The sequence below is a fragment of the Tachyglossus aculeatus genome, chromosome 11 (assembly GCF_015852505.1).
Source record: "Tachyglossus aculeatus isolate mTacAcu1 chromosome 11, mTacAcu1.pri, whole genome shotgun sequence".
Taxonomy (NCBI): Eukaryota; Metazoa; Chordata; class Mammalia; order Monotremata; family Tachyglossidae; genus Tachyglossus; species Tachyglossus aculeatus.
Genome location: NC_052076.1, coordinates 4,173,735 through 4,199,641, shown reverse-complemented (window position 1 = coordinate 4,199,641; position 25,907 = coordinate 4,173,735). Strand labels below are relative to the sequence as shown.

The 25,907-nt window shown below is 52.7% G+C and overlaps 1 protein-coding gene across 1 annotated transcript in view; it reads right to left on the bottom strand.

Moving 5' to 3' along the window:
* Positions 1-25,907, bottom strand: part of KIAA1549 (KIAA1549 ortholog) — a 55,547-nt gene that overhangs the window by 3,415 nt on the left and 26,225 nt on the right. The window contains exons 6-19 of the mRNA XM_038753550.1: positions 22,052-22,182; positions 21,623-21,806; positions 18,871-18,930; positions 18,402-18,547; positions 18,143-18,320; positions 14,622-14,806; positions 14,263-14,495; positions 14,054-14,172; positions 6,158-6,363; positions 5,339-5,562; positions 4,160-4,307; positions 3,711-4,001; positions 1,677-1,729; positions 986-1,122 (exon numbers count right to left, since the gene is read on the bottom strand). Of these exons, the coding sequence (XP_038609478.1) occupies positions 986-1,122; positions 1,677-1,729; positions 3,711-4,001; positions 4,160-4,307; positions 5,339-5,562; positions 6,158-6,363; positions 14,054-14,172; positions 14,263-14,495; positions 14,622-14,806; positions 18,143-18,320; positions 18,402-18,547; positions 18,871-18,930; positions 21,623-21,806; positions 22,052-22,182 (2,295 nt within the window). The remainder of the gene's footprint in view (positions 1-985; positions 1,123-1,676; positions 1,730-3,710; positions 4,002-4,159; positions 4,308-5,338; positions 5,563-6,157; positions 6,364-14,053; positions 14,173-14,262; positions 14,496-14,621; positions 14,807-18,142; positions 18,321-18,401; positions 18,548-18,870; positions 18,931-21,622; positions 21,807-22,051; positions 22,183-25,907) is intronic.

Here is a 25,907-nt window from a genome sequence, read left to right as displayed (position 1 = left end):
GGGAAGTACAAGTCGGCAACATATAGAGACAGTCCCTACCCAACAGTGGGCTCACAGTCTAAAAGGGGGAGAAGGGTTTCAGATATGGGGAGAAGGGGATTAGTGAGGTCTCCGGGGCCTAGCCCCAGTCTTGGAGGGAGAATCAGGGTCACTGGATGGTCCGAGTCAGGTCACTGGGGGAGAGTCAGAGGTGGAGAGGGGAGAGCGGGAGTGTTGGATGGTCTCTGAAGGGTCACTGAAGGGGAGCCGAGGATGGCAAGGGTCACTAGGGGAGAATCAGGGATGGAGAGGGGAGAGTCAGGGGCATTGGATGGTCCATCTCAAACCACCGAAGTGGATGCTCAGGAGGGTAACCAACACGCAGTTCCTCTCAGTGCCCTGCTGCCACTGTTGGAGAGACGGTCCTGGACTGGGCCGGACCCGAGCCAGGACTGGCCACCTGAGTCAAAGCTGGGCCCAGCCCCCAGGCCCTTCAGACTCCCAGCCCAGTCTCTCCCTTCTCTGTCCCCACTGGGGCTCAGAAACAGGCCCTTTCCCCACCCCCACAGAATCTCACTGCCCATTTCACCTGAGGCGATTCAGGCAAAGCAGGGAGGTTGGCGCCGGCTCCAGATTAGTTGCTAATGAGGCTCCACTGAGCCCCGAGACCACTCACCCGCCCGTCCTGGCCCATGTGGCCTAGCTTAGCGGAGGCCAGCAGGCTCTGGATCTGACCGGGGGCAGCCAGGGGCTGGCGTTTGGGGTAAACAGAGCAGGGGCCCTGCCCGCCTCTGAAGGGTCAAACACAAGACCCGAACTGGTTTGGGAGACTGGGGCCCGGCCCTGTCAGTCAACCAGTCTCCATGAGTTGGAAATGCTCTCCGGTTTGCTCCGCTGCCCAACCAGCCCGGCCTGACCTGGTCCTTGGGGGGTGGAAAAGGACCTTCCGGGCGCTGCTTTCCAGCCCCCTCCAACCCGCCCCAGATGCTGGGCCTCCAGGACCTACCTGTGGCCCCCCCGATGGGCCGGGGTCGGGCCACGGACGGCAGCTGCTCGACGGGAACCCCGCGGGTGGCGAACGGGGCACCCGCCACCGGCTGCTGGGGCTCGGGGGGTGGGAGGAAGCCGGGACCGAAACCAGGCCTGGGGATAATAAGAATCACAATAACGATGGCACTTATTAAGCGCTTACTTTGTGCAAAGCACTGTTCTAAGCGCTGGGGAGGTTAAAGGGTGATCAAGTTGTCCCACGAGGGGCTCACAGTCTTAATCCCTCCATTTTACAGGTGAGGTAACTGAGGCTCAGAGAAGTTACGTGACTTGCCCAAAGTCACACAGCTGACGAGTGGCGGAGCCGGGATTTGAACCCCTGAACTCTGACTCCAGAGCCCGGGCTCTTTCCACTGAGCCACGCGAAAGCAGGCGGGCATCACCTGGGTTGCAAAGAAGTGCTGCACACCCCCCACCCTGCCCTTGGTTTCGTCACTGCAAAATGGGGGGCCTCAATGTCTGAATTCCCCGCAGCCCTTGTGGGGCAGGGACTGTGTCCAAACCGATCCTCTTGTATTTACCCCAGCACTTAGTACAGTAAGCACTTAAATAGCGTTTTTTTTATTATTATTACGCCACCCTTTTCGCCCCCAACACGTCCCGCGTAGCCTCCCGTCCCCACCCGCCCAACTACCCGCCGTCTTTACCTCTGGGCCGGAGCTGGAGCCGGTTGGGGCGTCAGGCAGTAGCTGTCGTAGCGCTAGGGGAGAAGAGGCAGAGCAGAGAGGGGTATCAGGTAGAGATGAGTGAGCAGACCAGCTAAGGATGGGGGACGGAGTCTTCGACTGGGCACTGCCTGCGGGCGGGGGACCGGCAGGGAGGTGGACCTGTGCCCGTGGTCTTGGGCTGCCCGAGCCATGACGACTCAAGTGCACAGTTCAAACAACAAACTGCCCCCTGTGAAAGGGCAGTAGTGGGATTAGGGGTCTCCTGGGCTCTCCCCAGCTGCCCTGAGGTGGGACGGGGGGGTACACCGATGCTGAGAGGCAATGCCAACCTTGTGGAGCCCTCTGTTATCATGGCTGGGACTGTAGAAATGTTTAAAATAACACTTCAAGGTTAAATAATAATAATAATATTAATGACAATGGCATTTATTAAGCGCTTACTATGTGCAAAGCACTGTTCTAAGCGCTGGGGAGGTTACAAGGGGATCAGGTTGTCCCACGTGGGACTCAGTCTTAATCCCCCTCTCCATCCCCACCCCGCCTTACCTCCTTCCCTTCCCCACAGCACCTGTATATGTTTGCACGTATTTATTACTCTATTTATTTATTTTACTTGTACATATTTATTCTATTTATTTTATTTTTTTAATATGTTCTGTTTTGTTCTCTGTCTCCCCCTTCTAGACTGTGAGCCCACTGTTGGGTAGGGACCGTCTCTATATGTTGCCAACTTGGACTTCCCAAGCGCTTAGTCCAGTGCTCTGCACACAGTAAGCGCTCAATAAATACGATTGATTGATTGATTAATCCCCATTTTACAGATGAGGGAACTGAGGCACAGAGAGGTTAAGTGACTTGCCCAAAGCCACCCAGCTGACAAGGGGCGGAGCCGGGATTTGAACCCACGACCTCTGACTCCGAAGCCCGGGCCCTTTCCACCGAGCCACGCTGCTTCTCTGATGAAACGAAAGAGAGATGAGAAGCAAGATTGAAAACTGGGGTTTCGCTGCTTGGAGCATGTGAGAGGCCTTAATCATGGAACCCAAGGGTGTGAAGGAAAATCGTATCTTCTAGATATCTTCTAGACTGTGAACCCGTTGTTCGGTAGGGATCGTCTCTGTTGCCAAGCGCTTAGTACAGTGCTCTGCACACAGTAAGTGCTCAATAAATACGACTGAATGGATGAATGAATGAAAGGAAGGGGCCTTGGGGGAGGGCACTTTCTGCCCCCAATGCAGGGCCAGAGTGAGTCTCTTCCCCGCCCCTGCCCTCTCCCTGCAGTCCCTGCTCGTGTTTGAGCCATTGGGCAGACTCTGTTGTCCTTTCCGGCCTCAGGTGGTCCCAAATTCTCCTTGCCCTCGGCCCGGTGGAAGCCTCGCCCCTCGGCCAGGTAGCCGCCTTCCGAGACACAATAGGTGCCCAGCCCAGCACCACCCATCCTGACGAACCTGTTGGATTAATTTTCCCCCCGTCGCCGGCTGGAGTGCTCGGCCGGGTCAGTTCCTGGCCTTTTCCGGCTGGGCCTCGGCTCTCCCACGGGAAAGGGGGCGAACCCGGTTCTCACTCAGCCGGGGGAACCCGACCTGGCCCGGGCGGTTAGTCAGCGTCCGCTCAGCCACCCACGCTAGCCGGCACCGGGATGGAGGAACGGCGCCGACCCCGGCTGGACTCGGCGGGACGGATGGGCGGGCACCGGGGTCCTCGGAGAGGGAGCGGACTCTGATCGGCCTCTGGATGGACAGATCGCCCTAAGCTCCTCCGTTCCCACCCCGCTGCTGTGCGGCCCTATCTCGCCCTACCCAACGGCCACCGTGACACTGATCAAGATGCTGATCTGCCCCACAAACCCCACTCCCGGCCTGTCCTCCCAGGGAGAGGCTGAGAGTTAGGTAGGGGTGATAGGGACCCCCAAATGGGCACCACCTGCAGGTCCACGTGACCCCGCAGACCCTGGGGGTGGGGAGCAGCCAAAGGAGGGGAGAAGGGGAGAGATGGCCAATGGTTCCCACTCACGTGGCCGGGGTTGTGGGCCACCGACACGGGGCCCCACGGGCCGGCTCGCCTCCCTTCAGCTCCGGGGGTGCCGTGGCTGGCTGGGGGTGCCCGGGCCACGGGGGGGGTGGCACAGGGGCCGCCGGGGGCCACCAGGGCGAAGGCGTCATCCAGAAGGCAGTGCATGGTCTGGCGGGCCTCTTCGATGGATGGGCGGGGCGGGACGTACGGGGGGCCGGTGGGTTGGTCCGCATCCCCTCCCGGCTCCTCGGAGGAAGGCGTCCGCGGCTCGGCGGGGAGGTCGGGGTCCGACTGCGCCCACGGTCGAGACAGAGACAGCGTGCGTCAGCTGCGCCTGTCACAGTGGTAACGCCCTCCACTCTGCCTTCCCACCACGCCCCCGCCCACGCTCTTCGCTCCTCCGGAGCGCGTCTCCCCGCGACACCCCACCGAACCGCGGCCCTACGTACGACGTAGGCGGAGTTGTGGACGCCGGGGGGCCGCTTGCAGGTGCCGTCGCTGTCGGTGGTGAGGAGGCGGTCGCGCTCGGCGTCGGCGGGGCTGCTGCTGGTGGCAGGGTGGCGTCGCCGGAGCTTGGGGGAACGCTTGGCCCTGGAGCTGGAAGCACAACGCCTGCTGAGCGGGGCGCTCAGAGAAGATACCTTCTTGCCCACCCCACAAGGCGCTGCCAATTGGGACCTCCAGCCCCCAGAATGGGCACAGGCTGGCGTTTGGAAAGCGGGCTTGCCCCCTCCCTGGGACTGTCAACTCCATCAGCAACAAACGTACGCTGACAGCCCACCCCTCCGGGGACTCGGAGCCCACAGCACTGGGGGCACAGACCAAAGGCACCGTGTCCCACCTGGGCAGGACGTTACCAACCGCACCGAGGGGCCGCGGGTCGGCAGGGATGCGGCGGAGCTGGAGGGGTGGGAATGGCGGCGGGGAGGCAGCCAGGGGGTCAGATGGGAAGGGTCAGTGCCCAGAGAGACACAGGATGGTGGTGGGTGGCAGGGGGGAAGGGAATTGGGGCTGAGAAATGACGATGATGGCATTTATTAAGCACTTACGATGTGCAGAGCACTGTTCTAAGCACTGGGGAGGTTACAGGGTGATCAGGCTGCCCCACGGGGGGCTCACAAGTCTTAATCCCCATTTTCCAGATGAGGTAACTGAGGCACAGAGAAGTTAAGTGACTTGCCCAAAGTCACACGGCTGACAATTGGCGGAGTTGGGATTTGAACTGATCTGACTCCAAAGCCCGGGCTCTTTCCACTGGGCCACGCGGCTTCACAGCTGAGAAAGAAGTTGGGGCCAAGGCCGCCCCCCAGTCCCGCCCCGCCGGGGCCTCCGCGGCCCGGAAGGGGTGTCGGTGCTGGGAGCGGCAGCAAGATATGGACAAAGCAGCGGATTTTCTCCCAGAACGGAACCACCCACTCCAGCCAAGACACTTTGCCCGGAAGGGGAATGCCCGGGTGGTTTCCGGTTCCGCCAAGCGTTCTTGGGAATTCCACAGGGTCCAGGTCTAAACCAACCCACGGACATGCCCTATCACTAGGAGGGGTGGGGGAACAGGGAGGGGACAGTCCCCAGCTCGTCCCCTTCTGACTACGGCAAACCCCAGCGGTGGCAGCCCCCCGCCTCGGCACCTCTTCCTGGGCTCTATGAAGACGCTGGGCACGCTGGCCCCTGGGTCCAGGATCTTGTCGATCTGCATCTGGGCCTTGCGATAGACGCGGTGCCGCTCGCGGGAGTCGCCGGACGCCAGGTCGTCTGCCACGGGGAACTCGTAGTGGCCACGCCGCTTGGCCCGCAGCCGGATCTTGTTGCGGTGATGTTCGATCTCTGACTTGTGCCGCAGGGCGGTCTGAATCTGGGCAGGGGGCAAGAAGCATAGGCCCGATGCTCACCGCTGGCTTCACCCGGCCGTCATCCCCCAAGCAACACCAGCTTGCCCGTCCCCTCCCTCTTGGGCATCCCCCTGCCCTGGGCCCTCCCTCCAAATTCTGGCTTCCCTTGGCAAAGGGGTGCAGGGTGCCCAGGGTGCCCACGGACCCCATCCTGCTGGCTCTCTCATCCCCGGGCCGCCCCTGCCCTGCCGGGGACAGGAAGCAAGTCGGATGGCGGCAGGCTTGGCTTGGTCCGTGTGCCACCTCTGGGCTTGATGCCCCAATTTTTCCCAACATCCACTTTTGCTGGGGTTCCAGAGGGGACCAAGTCCCTTCCCAGGTTGGGAGCTCCAGGTGGCACCCCAGATTGAGGGGGAACCCCAGAAATCATTAAATAGGGCTGATCCCCAAGGGGACCCCAGCATCCACTGTGGCGGGGCCGCTTCCTGCCAGTCTCCCCCTCCTGACCCACCACCCCCAGAAGTGGGCACAACGGGGGCACAGAGGGTAGCGACGGTCCCCGTGGTGGGGAAGGGGGTGCTCATGGACACTGACATGGACACCCCCCGTTACACCCACCTCCTTGTTCATCTTATTGGTCTCGGCGATGCGGTCCGACAGAGCCATGTCGGCCAGCGGCGGGGCCGGGATGGGCTGCATGGCGATCAGCTGGATCTTCCCGGGGAGCCTTCGGGCGGGCTCGGGGGCCCGGGGCATCCGGTCCACGTGCTCAAAGAGGGACGCCGAGGATGGCAGCTCGTTCCCGCCCCCAGGAGCCAGCGGGCCTGGCACAAGAGGAGTGTTTCAGTTGCGGAATGGCCCGGGTCCCTGATCCCACCTCCCTCCTCCACCGCTAATCTCCTCACTGTACCTCGCTCTCGCCTGTCCCGCCATCGACCCCCGGCCCACGTCATCCCCCGGGCCTGGAATGCCCCCAATCCCTCTGCCCATCCACCAAGGTAGCTCTCTTCCTCCCTTCAAGGCCCTGCTGAGAGCTCACCTCCTCCAGGAGGCCTTCCCAGACTGAGCCCCTTCTTTCCTCTCCCCCTCTCCATCCCCCCGTCTTACCTCCTTCCCTTCCCCACAGCACCTGTATATATGTATATATGGTTGTACATATTTATTACTCTATTTATTTATTTTACGTGTACATTTCTATCCTATTTATTTTATTTTGTTGGCATGTTTGGTTCTGTTCTCTGTCTCCCCCTTTTAGACTGTGAGCCCACTGTTGGGTAGGGACTGTCTCTATCTGTTGCCAATTTGTACTTCCCAAGCGCTTAGTACAGTGCTCTGCACATAGTAAGCGCTCAATAAATACGATTGATTGATTGATTGATTGATTGATCCCAGACCCCTCCCAAGCCCCCGGCTCCGACCCAGCCTCCGGAATTGTCCTGGGCCGGGTGCGAAAGGCGGCCAGCCTCTGCCGGCCTCCACTGGGACCCCGGTGGGCAAGGACCATGTGGCGGAACAAGGCAGCGGTCAGCTGGCCATGACCGCCAGGCTGGATCCCGCGCTGGACGGCCACTGCGGGGTATTATAGCCGGTGTTTTCCTTCACTTAGGGTTCGGCAGTAGCTCCCCCTCTTCAAGGTGTTCTAAGATAACGGGGGAGACACAGGGGCACTGCGGCACCAGGGCCCCCCGATGCCCAGGAAAGCTGGAGACCTCCCAACTGGGTGGCACAAGGCAGGAGTTGGCAGGCGAGGCTAGGATGGGGCTGGGACAGAGGGCCCCCGGCCCTTCGCCCCGTGGGTTCTGGGGAAGCCAAGAGGACCGCCAGATCACGGCTGTAGCTTCCTCCCCCGACACGGAAACGGGCATTCCTGACTGCTCAGTACACCACACTGCATGGAATAAGGGCTCAATAAACATCATCGATTGAATCAGGAGGCCCCGTATTTTGGGGTACGCCGATTGATGAACTGGGTGGAGCCCCTTCCTTCCTCTCCCCCTCGTCCCCCTCTCCATCCCCCCATCTTACCTCCTTCCCTTCCCCACAGCACCTGTATATATGTATATATGGTTGTACATATTTATTACTCTATTTATTTATTTATTTATTTTACTTGTACGTATCTATCCTATTTATTTTATTTTGTTGGTATGTTTGGTTTTGTTCTGTCTCCCCCTTTTAGACTGTGAGCCCACTGTTGGGTAGGGACTGTCTCTATGTGTTGCCAATTTGTACTTCCCAAGCGCTTAGTACAGTGCTCTGCACATAGTAAGCGCTCAATAAATACGATTGATTGATTGATATAAACCACTCCCCTCCTCCCCCTTCCCATCCCCCCGGCCTTACCTCCTTCCCCTCCCCACATCACCTGTATATATGTTTGCACGTATTTATTACTCTGTTTTATTTGTACATATTTATTCTATTTATTTTATTTTGTTAATATGTTTCGTTTTGTTCTCTGTCTCCCCCTTCTAGACTGTGAGCCCGGGACTGTCTCTGTATGTTGCTGACTTGGACTTCCCAAGCGCTTAGTACAGTGCTCTGCACACAGGAAGCGCTCAGTAAATACGACTGAATGAACGAAACCAGTCCTCCTTGACTGATCCCCCCACTTCCAGGGTCACGTCCGACAGCCCCCTCAGCCCCCAGGTGTCTATTTGTTAGGGATTTACTCCTACCAATAATTACGATGACAATATAATTGCAGAATTTGTTAAGTGTTACTCCTGGATGTCAGATATTGAAACATGCTCTCACTCAACAGGGAAGCAGCGTTGCGTAGTTGAGCAGGGGCCTAGGAGTCGGAGGCCTTGGATTCGAATCCCGGCTCCGCTACGTATCATCATCAATCGCATTTATTGAGCGCTTACTATGTGCAGAGCACTTTACTAAGCGCTCGGGAAGTACAAATTGGCAACATATAGAGACAGTCCCTACCCAACAGTGGGCTCACAGTCTAAAAACTGCTGTGTAACCCTGGGCAAGTCACGACTTCTCTGTGCCTCAGTTCCCTCATCTGCAAAAGAGGGTCTCAATACCCGTTCTCCCTCCTACTTAGACTATGAGGCCCGTGTGGGACCTGTTTATCTTGAATCTGCCTCAGCGTTTAATACATCATCATCATCATCAATCGTATTTATTGAGCGCTTACTGTGTGCAGAGCACTGGACTAAGCGCTTGGGAAGTACAAGTTGGCAACATATAGAGACAGTCCCTACCCAACAGTGGGCTCACAGTTTAAACACAAAGAAAGCGTTTGACATGGGCCACAATTATTATTACGCCACAGCCCCTTCACCAACTGCAAGCTGAAGGTCAGAGATGATGGACTTCGCTTTTCTTGTGTGGGCCCCCAGCGCCCAGTAAGCGGCCAGTACACTCTGCCCTGCACCTAGTTATCCACTCCACCGCTTAGTACAGTGCACTGCATATAGAAAGTGCTTAACAAATATCGTCTTGTCTTACGCTGTTGAGTCGTCTGCGACTCACAGTGACACCATGGATAGTCACTGTGTGCCTCAGTGACCTCATCTGTAAAATGGGCAGTAAGACTGCGAGCCCCCCGTGGGACAACCTGATCACCATGTGACCTCCACAGCACTTAGAACGGTGCTTTGCACATAGTAAGCGCTTAATAAATGCCATTATTATTATTATTATCATCATCAATCGTATTTATTGAGCACTTACTGTGTGCAGAGCACTGTACTAAGCGCTTATTATCTCCCCCTGAACACCCCACCTCCATCTGCAATCGTTCTGGTACTGTGTCCATAGAGTTTTGATGATGATGATGGCATTTGTTAAGCGCTTACTATGGGTCAAGCACTGTTCTAAGCGCTGGGGAGGTTACAAGGTGATCAGGTTGTCCCACGGAGGGCTCACAGTCTTCATCCCCATTTTACAGATGAGGTAGCTGAGGCCCAGAGAAGTTAAGTGACTTGCCCAAAGTCACATAGCTGACAATTGGCAGAGCTGGAATTCGAACCCATGACCTGTGACTCCAAAGTCCGCGCTCTTTCCACTGAGCCATGCTGCTTCCCATATACCATTCCATATACCATATACCATTTCCATATACCGTGTTCCATATACAAATACCTTAATTATTATTATTATTATTATTATTATTACTATTAGTTGGTAACCGTCACTAAGGTGAATGGTGAGCCTGCTGCAGTGTGCTGGCGCCTCCTGGTGGCCTGGAGGAGGAACTGCCTTTCTCAAAATCAATCAATCAATCAATCTATCGTATTTATTGAGCGCTTACTGTGTGCAGAGCACTGTACTAAGCGCTTGGGAAGTACAAGTTGGCAACATACAGAGACGGTCCCTAATCAATCAATCAATCGTATTTATTGAGCGCTTACTGTGTGCAGAGCACTGTACTAAGCGCTTGGGAGGTCCAAGTTGGCAACATCTAGAGACGGTCAAGGCCTGATGGCCCTTTAAGTCCAGCCATAATAATAATAATAATAATAATAATAATAATAATGATGGCATTTGTTAAGCGCTTACTATGTGCAAAGCACTGTTCTAAGCGCTGGGGAGGATACAACGTGATCAGGTTGTCCCACGTGGGGCTCACAGTCTTCATCCCCATTTTCCAGATGAGGTAACCGAGGCCCAGAAGTGAAGTGACTTGTCCAAAGCCACACAGGTGATAAGTGGCGGAGCCAGAATTAGAACCCATGACCTCTGACTCCCAAGCCCCGGCTCTTTCCACTGAGCCACGCTGCTTACCATGAAAGCAGAGCACAGAATTATTATTATTGAAAGCAGCCATGAAAGCAGAGCACAGAATTAATAATAATAATAATAATAATAATAATAATGGTATTTGTTAAGTTCCAAGCACTGTTCTAAGCGCTGGGAGAGACACAAGATAATCAGGTTGTCCCATGTGGGGCTCACAGTCAATCCCCATTTTCCAGATGAGGTAACTGAGGCCCAGAGAAATGAAGTGACTTGCCCAAAGCCACACAGCTGATAAGCGGCGGAGCCGGAATTAGAACCCATGACCTCTGACTACCAAGCCCGGGCTCTTTCCACTGAGCCACGCTGCTTACCATGAAAGCAGAGCACAGAATTATTATTAATAATAATAATAATAATGGTATTTGGTAAGTGCCAAGCACTGTTCTAAGCGCTGGGAGAGACACAAGGTAATCAGGTTGTCCCATGTGGGGCTCAAAGTCTTAATCCCCATTTTCCAGATGAGGTAACCGAGGCCCAGAGAAGTGAAGTGACTTGCCCAAAGCCATACAGCTGATGTGGCGGAGCCAGAATTAGAACCCATGACCTCTGACTTCCAAGCCTGGGCTCTTTCCACTGAGCCACGCTGCTTCCCATGAAAGCAGAGCACTGAATTATTATTATTATTATTTATACTATTAAATATTAATGATAAATAGTAATTAATATTAATAATTAAAATAATAATAATAGCATTTGTTAAGTGCCAAGCACTGTTCTAAGCACTGGGAGAGACACAAGGTAATCAGGTTGTCCCATGTGGGGCTCACGGTCTTAATCCCCATTTTCCAGATGAGGTAACCAAGGCCCAGAGAAGTGAAGTGACTTGCCCAAAGTCACACAGCTGACAAGTGGCGGGGGCGGGATTAGAACCCACGACCTCTGACTCCCAATCCCATGCTCTTTCCACTGAAGCCACGCTGCTTCTCTTAGAATAATAATGATGGTATTTGTTAATAATAATAATAATGATGATGGCATTTGGTAAGCGCTTACTATGTGCAAAGCACTGTTCTAAGCGCTGGAATCAGACACCTAGGAGAGTGCCAAAAGAGCGAGCAGGTAGGATCCGCTCTCAAGGCCCTTACAATCTAGCAGGGGTCGAGGGACCCTAAAATAATGGATAGAGCCCGCGCCTGGGAGTCAAAAGGACCTGGGTTCGAATCCCGGCTCCGCCACTTGTCTTCCGTGTGACCTTGGGCAAGTCGCTTCACTTTTCTGGGCCTCAGATCCTTCATCTGTAAAATGGGCATTAAGACTGTGAGCCCCACGTGGGACAGGGACTGTATTCAACCCGATTTGCTTTTATCCACCCTGGCGCTTACAACAGTGCCTGGCACATAGTAAGCACTTAAATACCACAATTATTTATTATTGCAATTTACAGACGGAAGGAAGAAGCAGCAGGGCCTAGGGGGACGGAGCACAGGCCTGAGAGTCGGAAGGATCTGGGTTCTAATCCTGACTCCGTCACCGGTCGGCTGTGTGACCCTGGGCAAGTCACTTCATTTCTCTGTGCCTCAGTTACTCTTATCTGGAAAATGGGGATTAAGACAGGGAGCTCTAAGCTGAACAGGGATATGTCCAACCCTATTATCTTGTATATAGCCCAGCACTTAGCACAGTGCCTGGCACCTGATAGGAGCTTAACAAATACCGTAAAAAAAGGAGGAAAGTAATCTCTTAAATAAACAGGTCTGAGAAAACGTAAGTGCAGAGTTGGGGAAGAAATGCTAATGTGGGAGTTTCAGGGAATAATAATAATAATTTTGGTATTTAATAATAATAATAATAATAATAATGGCATTTATTAAGCGCTTACTATGTGCAAAGCACTGTTCTAAGCGCTGGGGAGGTTACAAGGTGATCAGGTCTTCCCACATGGGGCTCACAGTCTTAATCCCCATTTTACAGATGAGGGAACTGAGGCACAGAGAAGTTAAGTGACTTGCCCGAAGTCACACAGCTGACAATTGTTGGAGCTGGGATTCGAACCCATGACCTCTGACTCCAAAGCCCGGGCTCTTTCCACTGAGTCACGCTGCTTCTCTATTTGTTCATTCATTCATTCATTCAATTGTATTTCTTGAGCGCTTACTGTGTGCAGGGCACTGTACTAAGCGCTTGGCAAGTACAAGTTGGCAACACATAGAGGCGGTCCCTACCCAACAGCGGGCTCACAGTGCTTACTATGTGCAAAGCACTGTTCTAAGTGCTGGGGAGGATACAAGGGGATCAGGTTGTCCCATGTGGGGCTCACAATCTTAATCCCCATTTTCCAGATGAGGTAACTGAGGCCCAGAGAAGTGAAGTGACTTGCCCAAAGTCACACAGCTGACAAGAGGCGGGGCCGGGATCTGAACCCGTGACCTCCGACTCCCAAGCCCGTGCCATTTCCACTGAGCCACGCTGCTTCTCAAGCCGAGGGATCAGGCCAAGCCAAGGGAAGCTGCATGGCTCAGTGGAAAAAGCACCGGCTTTGGAGTCAGAGGTCATGGGTTCAAATCCCGGCTCCGCCCATTGTCAGCTGTGTGACTTTGGGCAAGTCACTTCACTTCTCTGGGACTCAGTTCCCTCATCTGTAAAATGGGGATGAAGACTATGAGCCCCCTGTGGGGCAACCTGATTGCCTTGCAACCTCCCCAGCGCTTAGAACAGTGCTTGGCACCTAGTAAGCGCCTAATAAATGCCACCATCGTCATCATCAGAGGTAATGGGTTCAAATCCCGGCTCCGCCCATTGTCAGCTGTGTGACTTCGGGCAAGTCACTTCACTTCTCTGGGACTCAGTTCCCTCATCTGTAAAATGGGGATGAAGACCGTGAGCCCCCCGTGGGACAACCTGATCACCCTGTATCCTCCCCAGCGCTTAGAACAGTGCTTTGCACATAGTAAGTGCTTAATAAATACCAACATTATTATTATTATTATTATTAAGGGATCAGAGAGGTGAATCGGGGAAGGCCTCCTGGAGAGGTGATTTCGGAAGGCACTGCATGGAGGGAGACCTGGGGCCTGGAAGTTTCACCTATGTCTCCCCCCTCTTCCAAAACCTCAATCGGTGACCCCTTCCTCTCCCCGTCAAGCGGATAATCATCGTCATCATCAATCGCATTTATTGAGCGCTTACTACGTGCAGAGCACTGTACTAAGCGCTTGGGAAGCACAAATTGGCAACATATAGAGACAGTCCCTACCCAACAGTGGGCTCACAGTCTAAATCCCATTAGAGTCCCCACTCTCTCCTCCCACTGCACCTCAGCTCACACTCTCATACTGTGAAGCAGTGCGCCTCGGTGGAAAGAGTGCGGGCTTGGGAGTCAGAGGCCATGGGTTCGAATCCCGGCTCCGCCACTTGTCAGCTGTGTGACCTTCGGGAAGCCGCTTAACTTCTCTGAGCCTCAGTTCCCTCATCTGTCAAACGGGGATGAAGACTGTGAGCCCCACGTGGGACAACCTGATCACCTGGTATCCCCCCAGCGCTTAGAACAGTGCTTTGCACATAGTAAGCGCTTAAATACCATCATCATCATACTCTCTGCTTCTCTCACGCCAACCTACTCACTGCCCCTCGTTCTCATCTCTCCCCTTGCCAACCCGGGACGAGCTGGAGGAAGACGGGGGGGAGTGGGGACGAACGGCGAGGAGGTCGACGGAGGGATGATGATGATGATGATGGCATTTGTTAAGCGCTTACTATGTGCAGAGCACTGTTCTAAGCGCTGGGGAGGTCCTGCGGGTGAAACCAGTGGACACCTACCACCTTGGGGCTCTCGGGAGGCTCTGCCCGCCGGGGCCGGGAGGCCGGCGGGCTCGTCCGTAGCTTCCCTCTCGCTCGACGGCTCGCTCTCCGAGGAGTCCGCGTCCGACGGGGACACCCTGCGGGAGCAGAGACAGGGCGGACAGAGGGCTGGACGTCACCCCGCCCAGCCCTTCACCCCCTCGGCGCCGACCCCGCTGGATAACCACCTCCCGCGGCGACGGGCCGGCGGCGGGGCCTTGGCGGCCGGGTTCCCCGCGGGGCCGGCCACCTCTCCGTTCTCCGACGGCGGCGGCGGCGGTGGCGCGGGCTCCTTCCCCGGGCCGGGCGGCGGCGGCGGCGGCGGGGCGTCCGGCTCCTGGAGGGTCAGGATGTCGTCCTTGCTGTGCTGGCCCAGGTGCTGCTTGGCAAAGTCAAAGCCCTTGACGCTGGGGACCTGCAGCTGCAGGGCGGAGGGGACGAAAGGACAGAGGAGACGATGGGGAGATTGTGAGCCCTACGAGGGACAGGGTGCTCGAACCCAGACCAGTGGTCAGCACTTAACCAATACCGTAGCTATTATTAGTACCTTCTGGCGGGGCTGGACGGTGCCACTGGGGTCAGTCTGGAAGTCCAGCTTGTCGGTGCGGCAGAGTTTCCAGTAGAGGATGACCAAGACGGCCACGACCACCACGGCGGGCCCCGCCACGCCGACCGCGATCCACAGGTTGTTGCTCCGGGACTCGGGGGGGAGGCCCCTCGCCCGGTCCAAGGCTGCCGGCCGGCACGGAGGGCAGGGCCCGGGGACCTGGTCACTCCACCGGGCCCGCCCTGCACCCCCCCGGGCCCACCACAGCCCTAGCCTTTTCGGGGGACGGGACTACGTCTGCTTCTTGCACCCTGTACCACCGAGACCCACGCAGAGTGCCCCGCCCGCAGCGGGTGCTCAGTACGATGAGCCGAAGACGGCAAGTCAGCTATTTATTAAATGCCTACTCGGTGCTAAGTGATGGGGCGGGACCAAAAGGGTCAGACTGCCCCCAGTCCCACAGGAAAAGCAGAGTGGCCTAGAGGAAAGCGCCTGGGCTTGGGAGTCCGGGGACCGGAGTTCTAATCCCAGCCCTGTGTGACCTTGGGCGGGTCGCTTAATAATAATAATAATAATAATGATGGTGTTTGTTAAGCGCTTACTATGTGCAAAGCACTCTTCTAAGCGCTGGGGAGGTTGCAAGGTGATCAGGTTGCCCCACGGCAGGGGGGCTCTCAGTTTTAATCCCCATTTTCCAGATGAGGTAACTGAGGCCCAGAGCGGTGAAGTGACTTGCCCAAAGCCGCGCAGCTGACAGTTGGCGGAGCCGGGATTTGAACCAAATCTCGGACTCCAAAGCCTGTGCTCTTTCCACCGAGCCACGCTGCTTCTCCTGTGCCTCAGTTGCCTCATCTGTAAAACGGAAACTCAAATACCACTTCTCCTTCCCCCTTAGACAGTGAGCTCTGTGGGGGACAGGGAGTGTGTCTGAGCTGAAGATAATAATAATAATAATGATGGCATTTATTAAGCACTTACTATGTGCAAAGCACTGTTCTAAGCGCTGGGGACTTTACAAGGTGATCAGGTTGTCCCACGGGGGGCTCAGAGTCTTCATCCCCATTTTCCAGATGAGGGAACTGAGGTCCAGAGAAGTGAAGTGACTTGCCCAAAGTCACAAGCTGACAAGTGGCGGAGCCGGGATTTGAACCGATGACCTCTGACTCCAAAGCCCGGGCTCTTTCCACTCAGCCACGAAGATCTCGTATTTCCCGCAGTGCTTGGCACAAAGCGCTTACCCACAAGCGCTTAGTACAGTGCTCTGCACACAGTAAGTGCTCAATAAATACGATTGATTGTTTGATTGCCACCACCAGTACTCTCATCTTCTAGACCGTGAGCCCGCTGCTGGGTAGGGACCGTCTCTAGATGTTGCCAACTTGGACTTCCCAAGCGCTTAGTCCACTGCTCTGCACACAGTAAGCGCTCAATAAATACGACTGAATGAATAATACTATCAGAAGAAGCTTTGGGTGTCTAGCTGGAGCCGAGCACTGCGCTCTGAATTTAAGAGCTTGGCTTCCCGCCTGGTTTTCCGGGCTCTGGAAACAGACCACACGGAACCACTGCAAGATCACAGCTGCACATCCCACCGACAAGCAGGTACACGTATGTCCACACGCAACTCTCACACTCACAAGCCCACACACATACAAATCCAGGCACGCAGAGCTACCTTCACACCCGTACAGACGTGCAACCTCGCATACACCCCCCCCGTGTTGTGCGAACCGTTCTGCACACGTTGACTGATATGACATACGCTGGCACACACATCACTCCTCTCGACGTACACGCAGCACTCATGCGCATGACACACACATACAAGCACGCTGCGCGCGTGCGCACACAACCCTTCTAGACTGTGAGCCCGCTGTTGGGTAGGGACCGTCTCTATGTGTTGCCGACTTGTACTTCCCAAGCGCTTAGTACAGTGCTCTGCACACAGTAAGCGCTCAATATATACGATTGAACCCTTCTAGACTGTGAGCTCGCTGTTGGGTAGGGACCGTCTCTATATGTTGCCAACTTGTACTTCCCAAGCGCTTAGTACAGTGCTCTGCACACAGTAAGCGCTCAATAAATAAGATTGAACCCTATTAGACTGTGAGCCCGCTGTTGGGTAGGGACCGTGTCTATATGTTGCCGACTTGTACTTCCCAAGCGCTTAGTACAGTGCTCTGCACACAGTAAGCGCTCAATAAATACGAGTGAACCCTTCTAGACTGTGAGACCGCTGTTGGGTAGGGACCGTCTCTATATGTTGCCAACTTGTACTTCCCAAGCGCTTAGTACAGTGCTCTGCACACAGTAAGCGCTCAATAAATACGACTGAATGAATGAAACACACACACACCCACCCGCTCAGATTCGTTCCCACAGACCCTGCCCCTCTAGAAGCAGCGTGGCTCAGTGGAAAGAGCCCGGGCTTTGGAGTCGGAGGTCTTGGGTTCAAATCCCGGCTCCGCCCATTGTCAGCCGGGTGACTTTGGCTGCACTTCTCTCTGCCTCAGTTCCCTCATCTGTCAAATGGGGATGAAGACCGTGAGCCCCGCCGTGGGGCAACCTGATCACCTTGTCACCTCCCCAGCGCTTAATAAATCAATCGATCGTATTTATTCAGCGCTTACTGTGTGCAGAGTAATAACAAATATATAATAATAATATAATAAAATAATAATAAATAATAAAATAATAACGTATCATATATACTAATATAATTAATATATTGATCAATATATTAAGATATATCACATTATCATACATGATATATCATATTAAAATATACGATACATCATATTATAATGTATGATACATCATATTATAATGTATGATACATATTATAATGTATGACGCATCATATTATAATGTATGACGCATCATATTATAATGCATGACGCATCATATTATAATGCGACGCATCATATTATAATGTATGACGCATCATATTATAATGTATGATGCATCATATTATAATGTATGATGCATCATATTATAATGTATGATGCATCATATTATAATGTATGAAGCATCATATTATAATGTATGAAGCATCATATTATAATATATGATACATCATATTATAATGTATACCTTATATTATAATGTATGATACCTTATATTATAATGTATGATACATTATATTATAATGTATGATACATTATATTATAATGTATGATATATTATATTATAATGTATGATATATATTACAATGTATGATATATTATATTATAATGTATGATATATTACATTATAATGTATGATATATTACATTATAATGTATGTATTACATTATAATGTATGATATATTATAAGTATGATATATTATATGATAATATATGATATATGATATATTAATATGTGATATATTACATATTAATATGATAATATATGATAATAGTAATAAATAATATAATAAATGCCATCATTATTAGTAGTAGTAGTATGAGCGGTCCAGCCTGGGCCCTGTCCTTGGGAAAAGGAGGCTGGGGGCTCCCGTCCCCCGGCCCCCGAGGACTCACGCTGGGCGAGGGAGCCTCGGATGCGGTAGCCGAGGATGATGGCGGCTCTCTGGAGGTCGACGCGGTTGATGAGCTCGGAGGCGGCGGCGGCCCCGAGCCTCTGGCCGTCCTGGTCCTCCACGAAGTAGACCAGCTGCACCGGGCTGTCGTCTCCCTCCAGCCTGGACACGTTCACCACCTGAAAGGGGACGGGAGCCGTCGGTGGCCCGCGGCCGGCCGCCGGTAGCCCGTCGTCGCCGCCGCCGCCGCCGCCACCCACCTGCACCACCCTGCTGCCGGCGAAGCTGGCCCTTCTCCAAAGCCGCCGGCCGGCCAGGGCCTCGCTGAGCACCCGGGCTAGCTTGCGCTCCATTTCGGCCCGGAACACGTCGCTCTGCAGCCGCCGCTCGATCACCCCCAGGAGAACTGGGTGCGAAGCCAACCGCGCGCACCGGAGTCGGTCCCCGCGGACGGGTCACGGGGGTGGCCGCAGCCCAGTGGGGTCGGAGACTGGGAGCCCACTGTTGGGTAGGGACTGCCTCTATGTGTTGCCAATTTGGACTTCCCAAGCGCTTAGTACAGCGCTCTGCACATAGTAAGCGCTCAATAAATACGATTGAGGGAGAAGGGGGTGCTCTCGGAGACGACCCGGGGCAAAAGGCTGCGGGCCCCGGCCCAGCCTTTCACACGCTTGGGAGCTCCAGGGTCAGGGTCTTCCGCGCCCACCCCTCCCCAAGGGCTCAACGTACCTGTCTTCACCCACGATGACTTCATCAGGTGTGAGACGTTAAGCTGTGGGTACTGGAAAGCTGTGAGGTAAAACGGTGGGGCTCAGCGGCGTGGATCGTATTAAATAATCATAAATAACGACGGTATTTGTTAAGCGCTTACTATGCACAAAGCACTGTTCTAAGCGCTGGCGGGGGGGATACAAGGTGATCAGGTTGTTCCACGGGGTGGGGGGATTCACAGTCTTAATCCCATTTTTTTTACAGATGATGTAACTGAGGCCCGGAGGAGTTAAGTGGCTTGCTCAAGGTCCCATTGCTGACAAGTGGCAGAGCGGGGATTCAAATAATAATAATAATAATGATGATGGCATTTATTAAGCGCTTACTATGTGCAAAGCACTGTTCTAAGCGCTGGCGGGGGGGATACAAGGTGATCAGGTTGTTCCACGGGGGGCTCACAGTCTTAATCCCATTTTTTTTACAGATGATGTAACTGAGGCCTGGAGGAGTTAAGTGGCTTGCTCAAGGTCCCATTGCTGACAAGTGGCAGAGTGGGGATTCAAATAATAATAATAATAATAATAATAATAATGATGATGGCATTTATTAAGCGCTTACTATGTGCAAAGCACTGTTCTAAGCGCTGGCGGGGGGGATACAAGGTGATCAGGTTGTTCCACGGGGGGCTCACAGTCTTAATCCCATTTTTTTTACAGACGATGTAACTGAGGCCTGGAGAAGTTAAGTGGCTTGCTCAAGGTCCCATTGCTGACAAGTGGCAGAGCAGGGATTCAAGTAATAATAATAATAATAATGATGGCATTTATTAAGCGCTTACTATGTGCAAAGCACTGTTCTAAGCACTGGGGGGGGGATACAAAGTGATCAGGTTGTCCCACGGGGGGCTCACAGTCTTAATCCCATTTTTTTTACAGACGATGTAACTGAGGCCCGGAGGAGTTAAGTGGCTTGCTCAAGGTCCCATTGCTGACAGGTGGCAGAGTGGGGATTCAAATAATAATAATAATAATAATAATAATAATAATAATAATAATAATAGCATTTATTAAGCGCTTATTATGCGCAAAGCACTGTTCTAAGCACTGCGGGGGGGATGCAAGGTGATCAGGTTGTTCCACGGGGCGGCTCACAGTCTTAATCCCATTTTTTTTTACAGACGATGTAACTGAGGCCCGGAGAAGTTAAGTGGCTTGCTCAAGGTCCCATTGCTGACAAGTGGCAGAGCAGGGATTCAAGTAATAATAATAATAATAATGATGGCATTTATTAAGCGCTTACTATGTGCAAAGCACTGTTCTAAGCACTGGGGGGGGATACAAAGTGATCAGGTTGTCCCACGGGGGGCTCACAGTCTTAATCCCATTTTTTTTACAGACGATGTAACTGAGGCCCGGAGGAGTTAAGTGGCTTGCTCAAGGTCCCATTGCTGACAGGTGGCAGAGTGGGGATTCAAATAATAATAATAATAATAATAATAATAATAATAATAATAATAATAGCATTTATTAAGCGCTTATTATGTGCAAAGCACTGTTCTAAGCGCTGGCGGGGGGGATACAAGGTGATCAGGTTGTTCCACGGGGGGGCTCACCGTCTTAATCCCATTTTTTTTTTACAGACAATGTAACTGAGGCCCGGAGAAGTTAAGTGGCTTGCTCAAGGTCCCATTGCTGACAAGTGGCAGAGCGGGGATTCAAGTAATAATAATAATAATAATGATGGCGTTTATTAAGCGCTTACTATGTGCAAAGCACTGTTCTAAGCACTGGCTGGGGGGATTCAAGGTGATCAGGTTGTCCCACAGGGGGTCACAGTCTTAATCCCATTTTTTTACAGACGATGTAACTGAGGTCCGGAGAAGTTAAGTGGCTTGCTCAAGGTCCCATTGCTGACAAGTGGCAGAGCGGGGATTCAAATAATAATAATAATAATGATGGCATTTATTAAGCGCTTACTATGTGCAAAGCCACGTTGGAAGCAGGAGGGGTCCAAGATGTGACCATGGGGGATGGAGAGGACGGCCAAACCCAGCCCGATGAGGGTCCAGGCGTGAGTCGGCACAGAGGAAGGGGAGGCTGGGCAATATATTGGCGGAAGGCCAGGGGTCCTGTGGGCCCACGACCTTTCCCTTACTCCGAGAAGGCCGAACACAAGTCACCTTCCTCTGCCCCGCAGAGGTGGCGAGTGATGATGATGATGATGATGGCATTTGTTAAGCGCTTACTATGTGCAAAGCACTGTTCTAAGCACTGGGAGGGGATACAAGGTGATCAAGTTGTCCCACGGGGGGCTCGCAGTCTTAATCCCACTTTTTTTTTACAGATGAGGTAGCTGAGGCACAGAGAAGTGGCTTGCCCAAGGGCCCACAGCTGAGTGGCAGAGCGGGGATTCAAACCCATGACCTCTGATTCTAAAACCCGGGCTCTTTCCACTGAGCCACGCTGGTGGGCTGGGGCTGAGGGTCAGTCCCTCCCGCACGGAGATGCCCCTCTTGATGCCAGTTTGGTTTCTAGGGTCCGTTTGCCCCCAGACGCTAGGTCCCGGCAACAGCGGGGGAGATGGGGGCTGGGCTGGACGCTCACGCGTGACCATCCGCCGGACCGGGGGACAAGGGGCTGGGGGCGGGACGGATAGTCACACTCCCGGGGGACAGGGAGAGGGAGGGACAGACACAGGGCCAACCCATACCCCCATACTCGGCCAGACTGTGGGAGCAAGGGAGCTGGGGAAGGGAGGGCCGGACACTCACGCTCGGCGATCTGCTGGACGGGGAAGCCCAGGTAGAAGCTGAACTCGACACGGCTCAGGTTGCGCAGCAGCTCGCTGACCTCCGAGCCGTTGAGGAAGCCGTCCCGGCCGCGGACCGCGAAGACCACGCTCACGGGGCCCTGGCGGGGGCCCGTCCAGGGGGTCCCCACGGTCACGTTCAGGATCTGGTGTGGGGACAACGGCCGGGGGAGGCAGAGGTGACACGGATAGGGAAGAGGGCAGGAAGGAGAGGGGCTCGCTCCCTTTCCTCACCCCCGACCACGTCGGTGAGGCCGCAGGAGTCCGGAGCCGTGACGGGGCCCAGAAGGCGACGCCGGATTGATCCCCCCCCACCCGGGAAGCCTACGGGACCGAGGGGGGCCGGAGCCCGGTGGCCGGCACGGAGATCCGCCCCCCCGCTCCTCCGCACCTGCACGGTGAAGTTGTGTGTCTCCCGCTGCTGCTTCCTCACTTCCGCGAAGGCCGTGCGCAGGCCCCGCTCCACGCGCTGCGTGAAGTTGCAGAAGCGCGGATCCACGCCGCGGGGCACGAACTGCAGCACTGGGGCGGGAGGGATCGCCGTCACTGCCACCGCCGCCACTAATACCATCCCAACTAGCACTGCCACCCACTCTCACCATTTTGAAAAATTCGTTTACTGGGAATGGCATTTGTTCAGTGCCTACTACGTGCCAGGCACGGTACCAAAGCGCTGAGGGTGGGTACAAGCAAACCCGGTTGGACGCAGTCCCTGTCCCACTTTTTTAATCCCCATTATTCAGATGAGGAAACTGAGGCACAGACAAGTGACCTGTCCAAGGTCACACAGCGGACAAGTGCAAGAACCAGGACCGGAACCCAGGTCCTTCTGGCTTCCGGTCCCTTGCCACCCACTGCTAGTCTCGATAAAACATAAGCATAATAATAATAATGGCATTTGTTAAGCGCTTACTATGTGCAAAGCACTGTTCCAAGCGCTGGGGAAGTTACAAGGTGATCAAGTTGTCCCACGGGGGGCTCAAAGTCTTTATCCCTATTTTCCAGATGAGGTAACTGAGGCCCAGAGAAGTGAAGTGACTTGCCCAAGGTCACACAGCTGACAATAATAATAATAATAATAATAATAATGGCATTTGTTAAGCGCTTACTATGTGCAAAGCACTGTTCCAAGCGCTGGGGAAGTTACAAGGTGATCAAGTTGTCCCACGGGGGGCTCACAGTCTTCATCCCTATTTTCCAGATGAGGTAACTGAGGCCCAGAGAAGTGAAGTGACTTGCCCAAAGTCACACAGCTGACAATAATAATAATAATAATAATAATAATAATGGCATTTGTTAAGTGCTTACTATGTGCAAAGCACTGTTCTAAGCGCTGGGGGGGATACAAGGTGATCAGGTTGTCCCACCTGGGGCTCACAGTCTTCATCCCCAATTTACAGATGAGGTAACTGAGGCCCAGAGAAGTGAAGTGACTTGCCCAAAGTCACCCAGCTGACAATGGGCGGAGTCGGGATTCGAACCCATGACTTCTGACTCCAAAGCCCGGGCTCTTTCCACTGAGCCACACTGCTTCTCTGCAGCCGTCCTGAAGCTTCTCTGCAACATCTACTCTGTATAATTACGGCACCCGTCGATTTGCTCCTCTGCAATTAATCGATTTATTTACAGATATATCCTTCTCTCCCGTCTCTGGTTATTCCCAGTTGTAGTGCTGTTTCTTCTCCCAGCCTCATTAACTACATAAAACTACCTGCCCCCCTTGCTAGTCTGTATAATAATGATGGCATTTATAAAGTGCTTACTATGTGCCAAGCACTGTTCTAAGTGCTCCATGAGGGCGAGGACGGTGCTTTCCACCTCTACTATCCTCCCCTAAGTGCTTAGTAAAAATAATAATAATAATAATAGCATTTATTAAGCGCTTACTATGTGCAAAGCACTGTTCTAAGCGCTGGGGAGGTTACAAGGTGATCAGGTTGTCCCACATGGGGCTCACAGTCTTCATCCCCATTTTACAGATGAGGTAACTGAGGCACAGAGAAGTGAAGTGACTTGCCCAAAGTCACCCAGCCGACAATTGGCGGAGCCGGGATTCGAACCCATGACCTCTGACTCCAAAGCCCGGGCTCTTTCCACTGAGCCATGCTGCTTCTCTAGATTGTGAGCTCCCCAAGGGACAACTGCTGTGCGTAATTCCCGAGTGTTCATTCATTCATTCAATCGTATTTATTGAGCGCTTACTGTGTGCGGAGCACTGTACTAAGCGCCTGGAAAGTACAGTTCGGCAACAGAGACAATCCCTACCCAACAACGGGCTCACAGTCTACAAGGAGGGAGACAGACATTAAAACAAGTAGGGAGGCATCAATATAGATAAAAATAAATAGAATTATAGATATAGACTGTGAGCCCACTGTTGGGTAGGGACCGTCTCTATATGTTGCCAACTTGGACTTCCCAAGCGCTCAGTACAGTGCTCTGCACACAGTAAGCGCTCAATAAATACGACTGATTGATATAGCGCCACATCATTAATAAAATAAATAGAATAATAAATACGTACATATATACACAAGTGCTACGGGGTGGGGAGGAGGGTAGAGCAGAGGGAGGGATTTGGGGCCATGGGGACGGGAGGAGCCGAGGAAAAGGGAGGCTCAGTCTGGGAAGGCTTCCTGGAAGAGGTGAGCTTTTAGTAGGGCTTTGAAGGGGGGGGAGTGTTCTGTTATTTTCCAGAATTTAGCACAGCTTTCTGCACACAGTACGAGCTTAATAAATATTATTTCTACTATTACTACTAATTAGCACAGGTCTCTGTACACAGTAGGGGCTGTGTTGGGGGGTGGGAGGGGAGTGTTCTGTTCTTTCCCAGCATTTAGCACAGTTTTCTGCACACAGTATGAGCTTAATAAATACTATTTCTACTACTACTACTAATTATCACAGGTTAATAAATACTATTTCGACTATTACTACTAATTAGCACAGGTCTCTGCACACAGTAGGGGCTGCGTGTGTGTGTGTGTGTGTGAGGGGGAGTGTTCTGTTCTTTTCCAGCATTTAGTACAGTTTTCTGCACACAGTATGAGCTTAATAAATACTATTTCTACTACTACTACTACTAATTATCACAGGTTAATAAATACTATTTCGACTATTACTACTAATTAGCACAGGTCTCTGCATACAGTAGGGGCTGTGTGGGGTGGGGGAGTGTTCTGTTCTTTCCCAGCATTTAGCACAGTTTTCTGCACACAGTATGAGCTTAATAAATACTATTTCTACTACTACTACTAATTATCACAGGTTAATAAATACTATTTCGACTATTACTACTAATTAGCACAGGTCTCTGCACACAGTAGGGGCTGTGTGGGGTGGGGGGGGCGGAGTGTTCTGTTCTTTCCCAGCATTTAGCACAGTTTTCTGCACACAGTATGAGCTTAATAAATACTATTTCTACTACTACTACTAATTATCACAGGTTAATAAATACTATTTCGACTATTACTACTAATTAGCACAGGTCTCTGCACACAGTAGGGGCTGTGTGGGGTGGGGTGGGGGAGTGTTCTGTTCTTTCCCAGCATTTAGCACAGTTTTCTGCACACAGTATGAGCTTAATAAATACTATTTCTACTAATTAGCACAGGTCTCTGCCACAGTAGGGGCTGTGTGTGTGTTGAGGGGGGGAGTGTTCTGTTCTTTCCCAGCATTTAGCACAGCTTTCTGCACACAGTACGAGCTTAATGAATACTATTTCTACTATTACTACTAATTAGCACAGGTCTCTGCACACAGTAGGGGCTGCGGGGGGGGGAGTGTTCTGTTCTTTCTCAGCGTTTAGCACAGCTTTCTGCACACAGTATGAGCTTAATAAATACTATTTCTACTAATTAGCACAGGTCTCTGCACACAGTAGGGGCTGTGTGGGGTGGGGGAGGAGTGTTCTGTTCTTTCTCAGCATTTAGCACAGCTTTCTGCACACAGTATGAGCTTAATAAATACTATTTCTACTATTACTACTAATTAGCAAAGGTCTCTGCACACAGTAGGGGCTGTGTGGGGTGGGGGGGGAGTGTTCTGTTCTTTCTCAGCATTTTGCACAGCTTTCTGCACACAGTATGAGCTTAATAAATACTATTTCTACTATTACTACTAATTAGCAAAGGTCTCTGCACACAGTAGGGGCTGTGTGGGGTGGGGGGGGAGTGTTCTGTTCTTTCCCAGCATTTAGCACAGCTTTCTGCACACAGTACGAGCTTAATGAATACTATTTCTACTAT